Raw genomic sequence first — 16,991 nt, forward strand, 5'->3', positions numbered from 1 at the left:
AAGGTTTTCCAGAAAAATGTAAATTGTGATACGTACATAAGTACATAGAAGCGCCTCCCTATACCCCCAGGGATTTCATCCCTTTGGGGCGATAGTAACATGCTGCTGGAGTGAAAATGCACTCTCTATTAATTTCTAGATTCCAAAGGCAGAAGAAAAGGCAACACAGGTGACAAGAGTCTTGCACTGACCAATCCTGTGTGTGACAGTCAGGGTGTGTCTCCCATTCTAACTGCCTCCTCTCCTGAGGGGAATTGCTTTTGCTGGGCCTGAACTCCGATCAAGAATTCACCCATTGCTCCGGAATACAGGTGAGATCTCATTGGCCACTTCTGAAAAATAAAAATAAAATTGCATTTGAGAAATACAATTTTTTTCATGTTAAGAGGATGAATATTAACAATATTGAATGATCGGTTATGCATTATGAAAGAAAAGCAGTGTTCACTTCATTCTACAAGTAAAATGTATGGAAAAGCAACCACTAATCAAATATTGTTTTTATCTTCACTGTATGAACCTGTGGGGACCATATATTATATCAGGGATGTCATTATAAAAAGCAAGTAATATTAGTAGTGTTTTGGTAATTGCTCACTTTGTGGATGTTTATTTCTTGAACAGTTATGAAACTATTTTTTGCATGTTATGTTAGTGCTCCTCACAGTTTTTTGGCCATAAGCAATGTCCCTCGACCTCATGATAATCTCCCCCTATTTTCTCTCTCTCGTATGATTAATTTGTTATCTATAAAGCCCAGTCTAGAAGGCTAATAGTAAAATCATAGGCTGGTGGTAGGTTCTTCTGTAACCAAAAAGTTTCATGAGGAAGACTCTTCAAAGCGGTGGCCTTCCAGAGAACAAAGATTGATAGCCTATAAAGTTTAGTTTTTTTAGTCCACTCTGTAATTCCTCATTGTTTGAAAGGAGATTCAAATGAACCAAAATTAGAAACAACTTGAGAATGTTTAAGAAATATTCTGTGTGATTTCTCCTAGGCCTATAGACCCTGAAATGCCCTTTCTTGGCAAAGACTCCAAAACCTTTCAAAACACACAGAAGCCAGGTTGCTTTCCATGGATCTAGAAATGCCTTGCTGTTTGTGAGTGGCGATAGGACTAGTTGGTGTAACACTTTTCAAATTGCTGAACTCAATTACTGTTTGTTCAGTTTTTCTGTCTTGTCCCAGATTTCAAAAATGTTTCCTGATTCAAGCTGGACAGTGAGGTCCTTCAGTGGCTATGTTTCCATTGAAGTGTCGACAAAAATAAACATTTATGCACATCTATGGTATTCTCAATAAATAAATAAAGCTAAAAAACTGTGCTAGGCCGTTTCCATTAAACCCATTTTTAGCGTATAAACTGGGCAACGTGATGACGTCATTGGCGGGACTACGGTTATTCGAAAGAAAGAAATACTCTAAGAATTGTTCGCTAGGCCATTTCCATTGTATTTCTCTACTCCATGTATTTTTTCATGAATATCTAGCTAAAAGGATTGACTGGTTTAATAAAGCTTTAGGTAGGTAAACGTATTAGAGCCCCATACTGAATCCATCCTAATGTGTATTAAATTATACCTAGCGCGTCCTTATATTATGGTTAATTAATCAGACTTGTTACAAACAAGTGGATGTCCCTTTTCAGCATCCTGCTGTGTTATGATTCTTTTTTCTTGTTGTAATTGATGAAAAAAATTAAAACAATGCATTAGTATGCACAGTTTAAAGCCAAGATCAGGACAATAAAGGCGAGGTATAGCTGGAATTTTAGGATTGAGACATAATTATTTAATTTCGTTATTTGACCACAACTGGAGTTATGCGTCCCGAGCCTGAAGGCGAGGGTGCTAATGGAAGTCAAGGTCAACTATCGCTATTAGAAAAGGAAGCTGAGCGGTTGATACTGAATCTTTTTCTAATTAACAGCATGTAATCAAAGAAAACTACAAAATAATATTGCAAAAGTCTACTGAAAGCCTTAATAGTTGTACAGTATTTTATGTTATATTTCTAAATGTCACATTTTTCATTTTTCAGTTTTTCATTAAGTATATGGTATGTAACTCAGGTGCGTGGCTAAGTATGTGAACTTGCCTCGATCACTGAATGCATGCCTACCACATGACTCCCTGGGTCCTAAACCCTGCTATGTACAGGCAGGGATTCCAGTAATCACTGGGAGATGTCCGGGAGAAGGGTCCAAAATAAAAGGAGACTCCCTGTGAATACAGGACAGTTGACGGGTCTGAATTCTATAGGGTGTTGCAGAACGTTTGGCCAGGCTGTACTCGCACATATTTAACATTTAATATAGTGTAGCGATCCGTGTATTGTGTTTGTGTACTGTATTCCCTCTTGTTTCTATTGTCTGTTAATGCCGCTGTATTGTGTTCCTCTCCCCCCCGTCTGTATTACCTGTAGCTGCGGGTTCGCTCTGTCTCTGGCTGTGCGAGCTGCCCCTGTCATAGGCTGTTTGTTGTGTGTGCCCATTGGTCCTGGTGTGCGGCTGGGGACCAATGGGATAGCTGTTCGCTCTGGCACCCGATTAACATAAAGGGGCGGGGCTTAGCTATAAAACGGGTCGTTGCACGCTCATTGTGGTCGGTGTAGAGCAAGTGGCTAGAGCGGTGGGCTCTAAGAGGTTCATAAATAAAGCATTGAACTTGAAAACGGCGTGTTGTGTTTGTCTATCCTGCGCACTGCGTGGAAACGCTACAATATGCAGTTTTAGTTTTGTAATGTACAAAAGATTAATTGGATTTTTCTATTTGTTTTAAGTATGCACTTGTAAATTGTATGTTAATTCGTTTTTAAACCTATTTTAATGTAGCCTTTTTGTTTAGTCCCTCCATGATTCTGCGAAATCAGAGAATTTGCTCGCGCCCGCAGAATTTTTTTGCAAAAAAATCGAAAACTGAAACATTTGCTCCCTACTATCACTGTACCTGTTGCTAGAGCGCACACACGCTATTTGTATCGTAAGAAGTGTGGCAGGGTTTCAGTGCAAGCTTTAGTTCAGCCATGGAGAGATTCCTAAGGCCATCAGTGAGCTCCGGAAACAAATCTGAATTAGCACCGAATATAACGGCAAAAGATCGGACACATGCAAAATGCAAGTCCAGTATTTCCAATAACTCTCCGTCATAGCTTATTTTAAAACAGCAGAAGACCGTGACAGAGACCATAGATAGACAAACAGTGGCTACTGAAGAACGAAATAAGGTATTATTATTATTATTATTATTATTATTATTATTTTACAAAATGATTTCATAGTTTAGTTTCAAGTTCAAAGCTAAACGTTGCTCTGTTACTCCTATGTGAAAGGTCAGAGAAAAACAATTAGGACCTTGGTTGTACTCCCTATGTTGCAGGTCCTTAAAGATGTCACTCATATTATATATGGAAATACACATGTTTTTTGTACATTGTGTAGTAACATGAATGCTCAAAAAAGACGGGGGCGGTGAACTATATTAGATATTATCCGATTACTTGGGATGACTTAACATTTTTGTGAAAATCCTCTTTTTATTTATTTATTTATTTTTTTAAATCGTTACTTTACCGTTTGTTTTGTGGTATGTGATGGAAGCACTTTCACATTGTGGCCTTAGTCAAAGAAACAAAAATGATAGTTTATCAGCCAATCAGTGTCCCATGTCAATGGCTGGGTTTACATGCACGTGAAAATCGACTCTACAGTCATGACTGTGTGACGTTGTAACACGAATACATTGTGAAACAGCAAAAGGACGTCCTTTGGTCAGCGTGACTTTAAGGGCAGGGTCAATCGCTTTCTCACAATAAAAATAGCTGTAAAAACCCATGTAAACCTGAGCAGGAATCGTGCTTGTGTCTCAAGAGATTTCAGCAGTCAAGATCCTGTTTAACTGACGGAATCTCACGTTATTCCTCAGCAAAGCCGTACCAAACCACACACACACACACACACTCACACACACAAGAAAGAATGCAAAAGACGCTGCAAATGTAAACCTCTCATATAGCCTGTTATTAATGTTTGTATAAATGTATGTTAAGCACAACTAACCGAACTTTTAGCCTCATATTATTATTATTATTATTATTATTATTATTATTATTATTATTATTAGTCGTAGTTGTCGTATTTTCTTTCTATAATTCTTTTAAGATGTCACAGGAACAACAGAGCTCCACCTCCTCCTCCTCCACCACACAGAACTGGAATGAATTGTTAGCATCAATTGGCATATTATGCAATAAGTAATGGATATAGTTGACAACATAAATGTACCGTATAGCTTTAAATAAGACTTTTGTTTGAATGTTTATAATATTACAAGACATCCACGTTTCATTATGAAGAGGCAGGGTATAGGGACCGGCAGATGTGTATAGGAACATTAGGATGCTCAGCCTGGTACTCTGCCTATAGAATTGCCAGTGCATAAAGCTGCTCAGGAACCTTGTATGTATTATTACATATCCCCCTGTTTTCAATCTTATATTCACATAGGCCTGAGGATCATACCGTTTTTATTATATTGTAGTGTAACCACCTGTGTTCCCACATTTTCCACATACATTTATAGACTATTTTAATGAAATAAAACTCATATCTATTTAAGTAGTAAAATGTGTACTAAGTATATGTTTTATTTCAGTTTGTTTGTGTGTGTGTGTTGGAAAGGTAACGAGACACAAACAAGTAATGCGTGATAATTCGGAATGTGCGCGACAACAAGTTAATTCTCTTCTCTTGTTAATTTTTTTTAAATCTTCATGGCAACGCATGAAGTTCTCCTCACAATATTCATAGTCGTTCTTTTCCTAATTACTAGGCAGACACAGACATTTAAATATCCCCTCCCCTAAATTACTATGAATTGAGTAATCTGCATTGGTAACAGCATAGCAACGCATTTCTTGAAAAGTACGGCAAAAACATTGTGAGGAAAACTGTCATGACTTGTCCATGTAAATGCTGTCACTGTTTCCAAGCACTTGTCACAGCTTCCAAACTATTTCTATGTGCTATCTTGAAGTGAAACGTTTTAAAATTACAACATTTTGGTGAGCACATGTTTCTAAAAATACCCTGTTACATTTGTACAAAAATGCTCCAAGCCTAGTACACATTTGTAAAATGTACCAATGCTAATTTGAATCCCAGTGAACAACTACAAACTTATTCTGCTAGGCAAATGTTATTATTACTAATGTGATGTTTTGGCCACAACTGTATTTAATTAAGAATTGTTATTTTGGAATATTGATAGTTTAGTCCCCTGGGTTTTAGTTACGTTTTATTCCAGTTGAGTTATTGTAACATCTGGAACAGCTCCAATAGCTGATTTAGTATTGCCATTGAAACCTACTGATAAGAGTTTTGCTGAACTGTGTTTAATTGTTAAACAGCATAAAAATCCTAAACTGTCAGAGATTGTGCAGACTTTTAAATTTCACAATAGATTTCGGCAGCCGGGGGAATCTGTGGCAACTTATGTAGCCGAATTGAGACGGTTGTCTGAACATTGTTTTCGGGGAGATGCTAGATAGGATGCTGCCTGACAGACTAGTATGCGGCTTGCAAGATGACCGCATTCAGCGCCGTTTGTTATCGGAAACCGCTTTGGATTTTAAGAAGGCGGTGGAGATGGCAGACAGGGTGAGTGGAAAAACATGTGTTACCGTTGTGGACAGCCACGTGCTGCAAAAGACTGTAGATTCAAGGACATTGTTTGCCATAACTGCAATAAGAAGGTTCACATTGCAAAAGTGTGTTGCAGTAAAGATCGGCCACACCAACATAGAGGGGCTGGCAACCCAAGATGCCTAAAGCTGCGCACAGCTTAGAAGGGGAGGTAGATGAAGACGAACTTGAGGTTGTTTACATTATGCACCAAGCAAAAACAGAGCAAGTACAGCCTATTTATGTGACTGTGAAGGCACAAGGGGAAGAAATGCAAATGGAAGTTGATACAGGGGCATCATTCACAGTTATCAGTGACAGCACGCACAGAGGCACATAGCATGGCAAGCAGTTACCCCCACTCAGTAAGTCTGCCATCAAGCTGTGCACATATACAGGTGAAGAAATTAGTCATAGGCACCATTGCAGTGGAAGTGCAATATAACCAGCAGTCATGCACGCTACCAATACTGATAGTGTATGTGTGGCAGGGCGATTGCCCTGCACAGTGGTAAATTAGTGTTGGTGTGATTTATGTGGGAATGGGTTTATTTTGTGTCGTTTTGGGAGTTGATTTGTTTGATTTGAATTATTGTTTACAGACGGGTGCTTGATTGGGACTTGCTGCCTGCTATGCTTGGTTGAGGGGAAGGGCAGCAAGTGATTGGCTGTGCTGGTCCTCAATCAGCAGGTGGGCGGGTCTCGACAGAGTGTCCGTCAGGTTAAAAACATCCGCGGGAGATAGCTCAGGGCTGCTGCAAGGCCTGCCGTTTTCACGACACCTTTGATTTATAGTTTGTGGTATTGTGTTTTATTTTGCACTTTTTGTACAGTTTGATGTACTAGTCCTCTGTGTGTTACCATCACTGGTAACGTCACATGACTACCTTTATTTTACTTTCGTTTTCTGTTTGTTTGTGAATAAAACCTGCGCGCCTGTGCCGGCGTTTTCAACAACACCACGTCTGTCTCTCTGTATGCTTGAACAGCGGCTACCCACACACGTGACACGAGGAAGACCCTGTCACAGTATGGTAATGGACCTAGTTTGCTAGGACGGAACTGGCTGGAGAAGCTCAAGCTAGATTGGTCTAACTTGTATCATACGGGAACTACTAGTGTGCAAGACATTTTCAACAGATATGTTGTTGTGTTTCGAGATGAACTGGGAACTTTGAGAGGAACTAAGGCTGTTATTGAACTGGACGGAAACGTTAAGCCCGATTCTTCAGTACCGTATGCATTAAAAGAAAAAGTCAGTGCAAAAGTCAGGCATCATTGAACCTGTTCAGTTTTCGAAGTGGGCTGCAACTATTGTGCCAATTGTGAAGACAGATGGGTCAATACGTGTTTGCGGCGATTATAAACTGACAGTGAACCAGGCCTCCAGACTGGATGCTTACCTAATTCTGTGAGTGGAAGATTTATTGTCCAACATTACAGGGGGGCAAGCCTTCACAAAGCTGGACCTGAGCCATGCCTACCAGCAGCTGCTCCTGGAGGACAGTTCTAAGGAAGTTTTGACCATCAACACGCACAAAAGGTTGTTCCGCTACACTAGGTTGCCTTTTGGGGTGTCATCAGCTCTGCGTATTTTCCAGCGAACCCTGGAAAGCCTGCTAGCAGGTTTGCCCCACACTCATGTGTATCTGGATTACACCCTCATAACAGGTCCTGACCAGTCAAAACACATGCAAGTTTTGGAAGAAGTTTTGAGACGGCTTGCTGATGCAGGATTGAGACAAAAAAACAAAAGTGCATTTTCTTAGTGCCAGAGGTGCAGTATTTAGGTCACACGATTGACACAGAGGGCATACACCCAGCAGAGGAGAAGGTCTGGGCAATAGTGGAAGTTCCGACGCCCAAGAATACCACACAGTTAGTCATTCTTAGGAATGGTAAACTATTACCATTGTTTTCTGCCAAATGTATCTACATTGTTGGCACCACTGTATCATTTACTACAGAAGAAGGTGCCAAGGTTTTGGAAACTGCAGCAGGAGAAAGCCTTCCAGTCAGCAAAGAAGCTTTTGCTAATGTCACAATTGTTAATACAGTTTGACTCCAAGAAACCATTGCTCCTGGCATGTGATGCATCACCCTATGGAGTGCGAGCAGTGTTATCGCACACCCTGCCTGATGGAAGTGAAGACCAATAAGTCTTGCGTCCTGCACATTGGGTCCAGCTGAAAAAAAAAAAATTCTCAGCAGGATAAAGAAGCCCTCGCCATTGTGTTCGGGGTGAAAAAGTTCCATCAGTACCTATATGTACACCACTTCACTATTTGCTTGGACCACAAGCCCTTGATGAGCCTTTTCAGTGAGAGCAAGTTCCACCGATGGCTACAGGGAGAATTTAACGGTGGGAGCGTTATTGCTTGCAGGTTAGGAGTATGAGATACGCTACAAGAGTGGAGAGACACACAGTAATCCTGATGGACTGAGTGAGTTTACCACTGAAGGACACACCCACACACGTGCCAACACCAGGGGACGTGGTTTTGTTACTGGAAAACCTCTCCACTTTCCCTGTCAACCTAGGGCAAATACAGTCAGGAACCAGAAGGGACCCTATATTGTCGCGAGTCCTGACATATGTGAGAAGTGGATGGCCAGCAGAAGCTGAGATGGAAAATCTGAGGCCATACTTTTGAAGGAAGGCGGACTTAAGTATCCAAGACAATTGTTTACTTTGGGGAAACAGAGTCATTGTACCTCCGCAAAGCCAGGAGAAAGTCATTGCTGAACTTCATGAAGCAGATCCGGGCATCTCTCGCATGAAGAGCCCAGCCAGAAGTATGGTGTGGTGGCCTTGCCTGGACCAAGCACTGGAGAAAAAGGTGAGAGAATGCGCCATTTGCCAGAATACACACCATGCACCGCCACCAGCACTGCTACACCCGTGGGAGTGGCCTGACAGACCGTTGGCCCGTCTGCATGTGGATTATGCAGGTCCATTTATGGGGAAGATGTTCTTGATCCTCATTGATGCCCACTTCTTAAACTACCATAAATCAACTGAGAGTCACCTTTGCAACGCATGGGCTGCCCGAGATGCTAGTGACAGATAACGGAACAGCATTTACTAGCGAAGAGTTCCAGCAGTTTTGTAAGAAAAATAGCATGTCAGAACATCACCTTACCACCCTGCATCCAATGGGCTAGCTGAAAGAGCCGTGCAGACGGTAAAGGAGGGGTTAAAGAAAATGAGGACTGGCACAACTGAAACCAAGTTGGCCAGGTTTTTGTTCTATTACAGAATCACACCTCAAACCACAACTGATTCATCGCCGGCAGAATTACTGATGGGATGTAGACCACGATCATATTTTGATTTGTTGAGACCAGCAGTGGGAGGGAGAGTGAGAGCTGCACAAGCTAAGCAGAAGCTTCAATATGATCAATATGCCAAAGTTAGCTTATTGAATGTAGGAGATACTGTTTATGTACGAATGTGTGGAGTGGAGGATAAGTGGACACAAGGAACCATACTGGAGAAAGTGGGTCCAGTGTCATTCCAAGTGGAACTGACAGATGGGAGAGTGATTCGCCGTCATCAAGACCACCTAAGGAAGTGCCAGGCAGCGACTGTTCCACAATCTGAGAGACCAGAGGATGTCCAAGTGCCTTTAGAAGGTGACTACAGCCCTGAACCAGTGCAGTTGGAGGTTTCAACAGAGGGGGTTCCAGTAGATCCAGAGCCAACAGTAGATCCAGGGCCAGAACCAACATTAGCCCCGGCACCAGAGTTGCGCCGTTCACAAAGAGTGCATAGAGCTCCACAGAAATTGGACTGTTAGTTTAGTTGTTCCTAGCTAAGTCAGTGTTGAAAGTAAATGCAAGACAAAAACAAGACCAATTTTAATCTGAGGTGGATGGATGTGGAATATTGATAGTTTAGTCCCCTGGGTTTTAGTTACGTTTTATTCCAGTTGAGTTATTGTAACATGATCCCTGGAACAGCTCCAATAGCTGAAGGGGTCATGGGTCATGGGGAGCCACGTCCTGTTCAGATTCTAGTTCCGGTCCAGGTTAGTATGAGCACCCCCCAAAGTGTTATCCAGTAAAGGAAAATAAAAAAGCAACAGTTAATTACAGTAAGTGTACGCGTGCCGTTTCTCTTAGTCAATAACTAGTAAATTATTGAGGTTATTACAGTTATGTTTTATGTATATTTTTTAAAAAATGGCATCCGATAGCCAGTGCTGTGAGAGTTTTAAAAAAGTGAACTCTGCTTTATTGTATGTTTTTTTCTTCTTCATTGATTTCCATAAAATATGGCAAACATGTTTATGGGTTTTTTTCAGATGTTAGTAATGTGATTAAATTTTAAAAAATGAATTGAACTAACTGTGACTTGCTTTTTCTTATTTATTTATACTCATTAACACTGTTTTTCATTAAAGTCATTGCCAAAGAATTTTGCAGAAAACTCTCTTCTCGTTGCAGATTTTAGGAAATTTTACTGCGGATATCCAATTTTAAGAAGGCTTATGTTAGTGGGAGACAGGGTGGGTTATTGTATAATAGTGAGTTATAGTACGTGGGATTGATTTAGTTAAGTTTATTTATAGCTATCCACTATATTGCTTTGATATTAATATGCACTTGGTTTGGTTTCCTTTTTTGTACTGAATATGTAACAACGGTGTGTTTTATTATGTTACTCACTTTTTATGCTTATTTAGGACATTAAGAGCCTTATGAACTTCTCCAACTAGAAACCTGCTTTCACATCGACTGATAAGCCTTTTGTCTATTTTTTATATAGTCTTGCAGAAGCCACATCAAAGTTTTTAATGAACTGTAAAAAATAGACTTTCTTCTGCTTCCCAATTAAATCTAATTCCTTTAGAACTCACCATGTTTTCATAAAAATAGATTAACTAACAAAACAGAAGCAATATGGGAAGATTTTATTGGTCGTGTTTTCTTTTTATGCGAATAAACTAATTTCCATTTATGTGTATTAATGCATCTTAATTCACATGAACCAGTGAATCAAATTTCCCAAATACTATATATAGTCTACAGTATTTTTTAAATTTGTATAATAGCGACATGTATGCTAATGAAGCCTGTTTCCAGTGGGCTAATAGCACATTTTTCGTTTAAACGTTTCCTTTTAGTAAATTAACAGCACCGATGGAAACATGGCTGAAGGTAGTTGGTATTGTATCTTTTATATGAAATATTGAAAATATACCACTGTGATACCATTGGATCTACAGGGATAGCCTGTTTGCTACCAAATGGAAGTTTTAGCTATCACCACACAAGCTTCATTCCCTGAAACCCAGCTTGTGACTTACAGCAGTAGGTTTATAGATGCAATATTAAACTGCATGGCACAAAAAGTAATCCCAGTAAATCTTACTACATAATATTATATATATATAGGCATCATTATTTCACATTTCTCAGATGTTATGTTAAAGGTAAATGAGATTTTTTAAATGGTAATCTATTTGAAGTAGTTAGAAGAAACATTATTGCACTCTCCTTGCAGATAATGCTGCACTTCAATGAAGGAATGAAGTGAAAACACTGCAGTCATATGAAAAGCAGTGATTGGTATTCATGCCAAGCTAATGTGTCTGTCTGGCTTCTGGGAGTACTTTAAAGCCCTTTCACAGCTCAGCTCAAGCAAAATGGAAAGACCACACACACCATGATAACAGATTACCAGGGTATATTATTTCAAGGTGGTCATGTGGCATAATTCACTATCTTCTCATAAACATCCCTGAGGACAGGTATGAATAAGTCTCATGCCACAAGGAAAATAAGTTTCCCTTTTAAAAGTATTGTACATATGGCAGTTTACCAACCACAGTTTGGTACAATTATTGACAGTTTGAGTGGACTGATTACAAGTGGGTATTAATGTCAGGAATGAGATGTGAGGCGACACTCTCAAGGGGAAGGATTGGTATGTTTCCCCCTTGTAAAACCAGGGTGAAAAGCCAAGCTAATTGTTTTTGTTTAATTTAATTGTTTAATTGATTTAATGGTATTGTTTCATTTAATTATTTGTTAATTGTTTTATTGTTTTGGCAGTTGGCCTCTTTGTTGTAAAAGGAGAGCAGCCAGTCTGCTCAGGGCTGCTGTGTGAAGAGCCTGGCTGTGTGTCGTATTCATTGAGAAAGGTACTGTGTAAAAGTTAAACCTACGTTTGGTTTATGTGCGGCTGTTTAAAAGTGTTTGTATGTCAGGTAAACAGCTTAGCTGTCCTGCATGTTAGTTAGGGACCTGCCTATGTTTAGTAAGCACTCGGAAGAGCTAGGTGTTATTTTTGTTTTGTTTGATTTTGTGTGTTGTAATAAGTGTGCAGAAAGTGCTGACAAAACAAAGTCTCTGGGTCACGTTTTTATAGGGGCATGAACACGGAATAAGGCCATTTGTGTGACAATATATATAATCTATTGTGTATAATACTGTAGTCTACAAGCCTATTGTTTTGACATAATTACGACTGGATTATGTGTACCTATTTTAAGGTTCTGTGGCGCAGTCACAGTCAGCATTGGTTTGTTTGTATTTCTTTGCTGATGTGTCTTTAAAGTGTACATAAGGACCTTTTTATTTTATTGTGTTACATGTTCCCATGTGTTTACAACTATTTACATAAGGTGTGTGTGTATTGTTTTATTTTATTTTATTTTTTTTACATTTTGTAGTTCTGAGAGGTACATGTGAAGCCATCTTGAGGCAGGGAATGCAATTTAAAAGTTTAAAAAAGTGGTCAAAATGTAAAAAATATATATATATATATATAATATATATATATATATATATATATATATATATATATATATATATATATATATATATATATATATATTAAAACAATACACACACCTTACGTAAACAGTTGTAGCAACACATGGGAACATGTAACACAATAAAATAAAAAGGTCCTTATGTACCCTTTAAATTATCATTATATTTTACGTAACAATGTTTTTTAAAAGCAAAAAGGCACAATGGTGAAAGACCTATAAGCATCAGATGTATTTAACCCTATTCATGAATGTTTTAATTATAAACACACAACAACCCCCCCTTGTCCAAAGTCCAACCCAAATAATGTCCAAATAATACACACCGCTCACCCTCCTTTCCAGGGTCCAAGCTTTGGTACAGTACAGAACAGAGAAATAACATTAAAACTGACAAAGCAACTTATTCAACAAATCCACACTTACAAATAAACATTTTGTAGAATGCTTTCATAGAACAAGAGTTGGAAGTAATAAGCACACATCCCATGATTCTCACTATATATTTCAAATATTGAATTTAAAACAAATTAATTGATGATGTGCAGGACAGGGCTGATGCTGTTATTTGTGTTTTTTTTTTAAATGTTGAAATGTTTGGTGACCAGAATTCTCTTTTTTTTTTATCTCCCCGCTCTCAAAGGGCCTGTTCCTTACCTTTCATTAGTTCTAAATTCAAATTGTTATTTCAAACAAAACATTTGACCATCCTACCAACGACCTTAGAGCGTCCATGCCCCTGGCAGTGCAGAACCATTTCAAGAGTTGTATTTCCACTTACCTTGACAGGGTGGAGGTATCCCTGCACTCTGAAGGGCTGGGTCCGGTCTGGCAATGTCTTGCCTTGGTCCAAGATCTGTGTGAGGTGGGCGATGTAGTTTGTGGCCAGCACCAGGACGTCCAGCTTTGAGAGCTTGGTGTCGGGCGGTACGGAGGGAAGGGCAGCTTGGAGGCTGTGGAAAGCTTGCCGCAGATTTCGAACCCGGCTCCGCTCCCGAGCTGCGTTCTCAGGGTACTGCTGGAATTTGCCCACTCTCTGCTGATCCCTGAAACTAGACCCAACCTGCTAGGGGAGGGGAGGGGAGGAGGCAGACATTGCAGAAACTATAATTTTGTATTGATCACTATATCGCTTATAGCACTGTATAAATCATGTCATTATCATTAGCCAATCTGAGTCAGGTTAATGCATTTCCTCGCTGTACTGACAACACTGTACAACCTGATAGAACTACAGCAACTGAAGGTATATGCATAGTGCTTAGAGCTGAGGGACTGGGAGAAAGTGAGATTTAGTGGTTAGAGCTCAGGTACCAGTTGTCATTGTGACCTAGTGTTCAGAGCTGAGGAACAGTGAGAATAAGTATAGCTGAGAGACATTATGAGAAGTTTGGGGGAGGGGGGAGTAATGGAGGGGTGATAAGTCAGTCAAGTTTCTTCTTTCCTTTGATGGTGTAAGTCCATGCAAACAAAATAAAAACTAACTATAGCCTTGCGTGAGCCTATGTGGACATTAAAACAGGACTTTTGCTTTTAAACAATGATTGCATACCTATTGTGGCGATCAATTGTGATTTTTGCCAATGTAAATCCCTGGTATAAACAAAAGTAAAAAATGTAAACAAAAGAAAACTATGTACTTAACTGTAAATGTGGAGGGGTAGGTAAATGTGGAGGGGTAGTGCAGCAGGTTGAAATATTTGAGAAAGAAAAAAGAAATGGTTAGTAATTTAAAGAGAACTGTACTGAATGTTGAAAGCGGTTATCGCTTTGAAAAGGTGCACATTTTCACAGCAATGCACTAACAGTGTTTCGGTACCTGAAATATATATGAAGGAAAACAAACAGAATTATGAATTTTTTAAAAGAAAAGAAAATGACTTGCCTTTTGTTTGCAATAGTTTGTTAATAGCAATTACACCATATCTATGGGAGGCACCAGTGCAGGGCTAGTGCTGCAGATAGACGCCATTTTGGCAGAGGGGCTTAATATGACCTCTGTGTTACCGTTGGTCCTGTATAGAAGGCATGGGTGAAACTATTTTACCGTATGTCTTGTTATAGAAGGCAGATGGGGTTACCTAACTAAAATAGGGTGTTTTATGTTTTTTGTAAATCCAAGTTTTAGATTTTGTTTTGCATTCTAATTTAGAATTGTTTATTTAAGTGTTTAGTGTTGTTTATTTGTATGGACCATGTGTTTGTTTAAAACGTTATTTTCTCTATTCTTGGTAGCTTCCAAGGGGAGGCGTTGAGTTAAGGTATAAAAGGGGTGAGGTTGGAGAACAGAGTTCATTTTTTGTAGAGAGGTTAGGAAAGTGTGTTCTGGCTAAGCCGACATGCTGGTTTTGTTTAATGAAGCTATACTGCACTTAGGAGTTTTTTTTGTTTTTATTTTCTCTTTTTAGCTGTACATAGTTCATTCATTTTGAGTTTTTTTCTGTTCTATTATCTTTACTTTAAAAAAAAAAAAAAATAATAATAATAATAATAATAATAATATTTTAGGGTTGCAAACTAAACTTCTATTGTCAGTCTGCTTTTCTGTATTAAACATCTACAAGGCCTTGGCAAACCCCACATTTTCCAATTATAAAATTGGGTGAAATCTATCTGAACCCAGAAATTCATTGGGTTGCCCTCAGGACATTTTGTACAGATAAAAATAAATGATCTTGTTCGTCAAACTTCGTAACTTCTCAAAACAACACTTATTATATTATTTCTTCTGGGGACACCACTCTATTTTCTCACACACTGCCTAATAACCTATGAGCTCCTACATAAACACTACTTCCACAAATCTCAATTCTCAAGTGATACATGGATGGATAAAGGACAGCTCAACTCTATTCAAGCGTACTTACCCGTTTCCTTGTGTCCTTGTGTGTCTGGTGACTGCGATAGCCTGTCCTCTCTTCCAGCAGCCCCCTCTGAGTGGGGAGCACCTCAGCCCTGGTTTCCAGGTCTAAGACTGCTGATGTAGAGCCTTTAAATAGACGCTCAGCCATCACGCAGGTTTAAGACTAATCGGTTCCTATGTGCTCAGTGTCCCGTTCAAAATATTCCCAAAGTAAACAACACAAACTACTTTGGTGCTCTCCCTTACAGCGGAGCCCCTTATTCCCGTCTGATGCAGTGTCTTTAATAAATTGATTTTTCTCTCTCCCCTTTGCTTATCTTGTGTGAGTTAATGAGGGGATGTTCTACGAGCCCTTATCATCAGAGCCTGCGCCTCTTTCACTCCCACTGCTTCTCAAAGCCGAAGAGATGGAAAACTCAGTCTCCAGGGGCACAGCAAACACACAGCTCCTGATTTTGAAGTCCTTTAACTGGGACAATATGGAAATACTGTAAATAACTTCCAACTTCCAAGCTACAGGGAAGCTCTATGGTTTTTATTTTCACTTTGGCAATGTTTGCTTTAATATCATATTGTAAGTGAATGCAGAGACTCGTGGTGATATTCAGAGTGGAATCTTACTTTCAAAACCTTTTTTTGTGAATAAATGTAATTTCATTTCTACACAAGACTAGTTAATACATTAGACAGTAGCAATTCAATAATATCAAATTCCTAGATTCTCAATTTTATTGCTGATTACTGCTGAAAATCTAGTCCCTTTTTTGCCTAAGAAACTGCATCTTTTCCTCGGATTGCCACTTTCAAGAAGTCTCTCTCTTTCTCTATCGCTATGCTATTCTTCAGTGTCCAATCTGCAATCCAGGCCCTTCCTGTATGAAAACATTACATATCTCAATATTTCTATTTATTAAATGGTTACTTTATAGAATCGGTTTTTCAAAATATTTAATTTCTTACAATTTAATATGACATGGCATTTGTTCTGTATTTTTTTCCTATTGCAGTTTCTGCTTGGATCATTAGTGTGGCGTGATTAATACATACAAGGGCATTTTTTTTTCAGCCACTGTCTACTATTAAACTATTAATATTAAATGTGATGAACTGTGTTAAATATCCTGCAAGCGTGCAATAAATGAAGCCCACTGCATCACCCATAAGCTTCCCCATCTTTTCACAGGTAATCAGCTTTTTTGAGTTTTGTTTAGAAGCTGCCCTGATTGCAGAAACAAGAATTTCCTTCTGAAGTACTTAAGTATGGTAAATAGTAATCCAGGTAGGCAGCCCCTTTAAATGTCTCCGAATAGTTGTATTTCCAGATCCCCCCTTTAACATGCTGTAAACTGACAGGTATCACTTAAAACAGAAAGGAACCTGTTAAAAATGTGTTAATTGCATGATTAAATTTCCTGCCTATTCCATTATTTTCAATCTACACAGTTTTTCAGTACCAATCAATAGTCATGAGAAAGCCTCTTCTGACAATCTGAATTAGATAACTACGCATTTTACAAAGGCTAATTTCTTTGCTGATCTTGGCTGGAGTTTATTTTTTTAGTCAACAGTATAAGCTGAGACATGGATCAAGCTGTAATACGATTAAATTGTATTCCTTTTCTTATCAAATTAAATGTCGTCATTTCTTTACTTGCGAAAGGAAGCA

At 39.0% G+C, this 16,991-nt stretch overlaps 1 protein-coding gene across 2 annotated transcripts; it reads right to left on the bottom strand.

Moving 5' to 3' along the window:
* Positions 1-201: 201 nt before the first annotated feature.
* Positions 202-16,163, bottom strand: LOC131737144 (transcription factor 23-like). Of its 2 annotated transcripts, none has more exons than XM_059024324.1 (3): positions 15,330-16,163; positions 13,244-13,525; positions 202-332 (listed from the first exon to the last, which is right to left on the bottom strand). In XM_059024324.1, the coding sequence occupies exons 1-3, from the start codon at positions 15,471-15,473 to the stop codon at positions 210-212; spliced, it is 549 nt and encodes a 182-aa protein (XP_058880307.1). In that variant the 5' UTR covers positions 15,474-16,163; the 3' UTR covers positions 202-209. The 2 variants fall into 2 exon arrangements, with proteins under 2 accessions (XP_058880307.1, XP_058880306.1); XM_059024323.1 differs by having other exon boundaries at positions 13,244-13,528; positions 15,330-16,159.
* Between the last annotated feature and the right edge of the window lie 828 nt (positions 16,164-16,991).

Source organism: Acipenser ruthenus, chromosome 5 (genome assembly GCF_902713425.1).
Source record: "Acipenser ruthenus chromosome 5, fAciRut3.2 maternal haplotype, whole genome shotgun sequence".
NCBI classification, from domain to species: Eukaryota; Metazoa; Chordata; class Actinopteri; order Acipenseriformes; family Acipenseridae; genus Acipenser; species Acipenser ruthenus.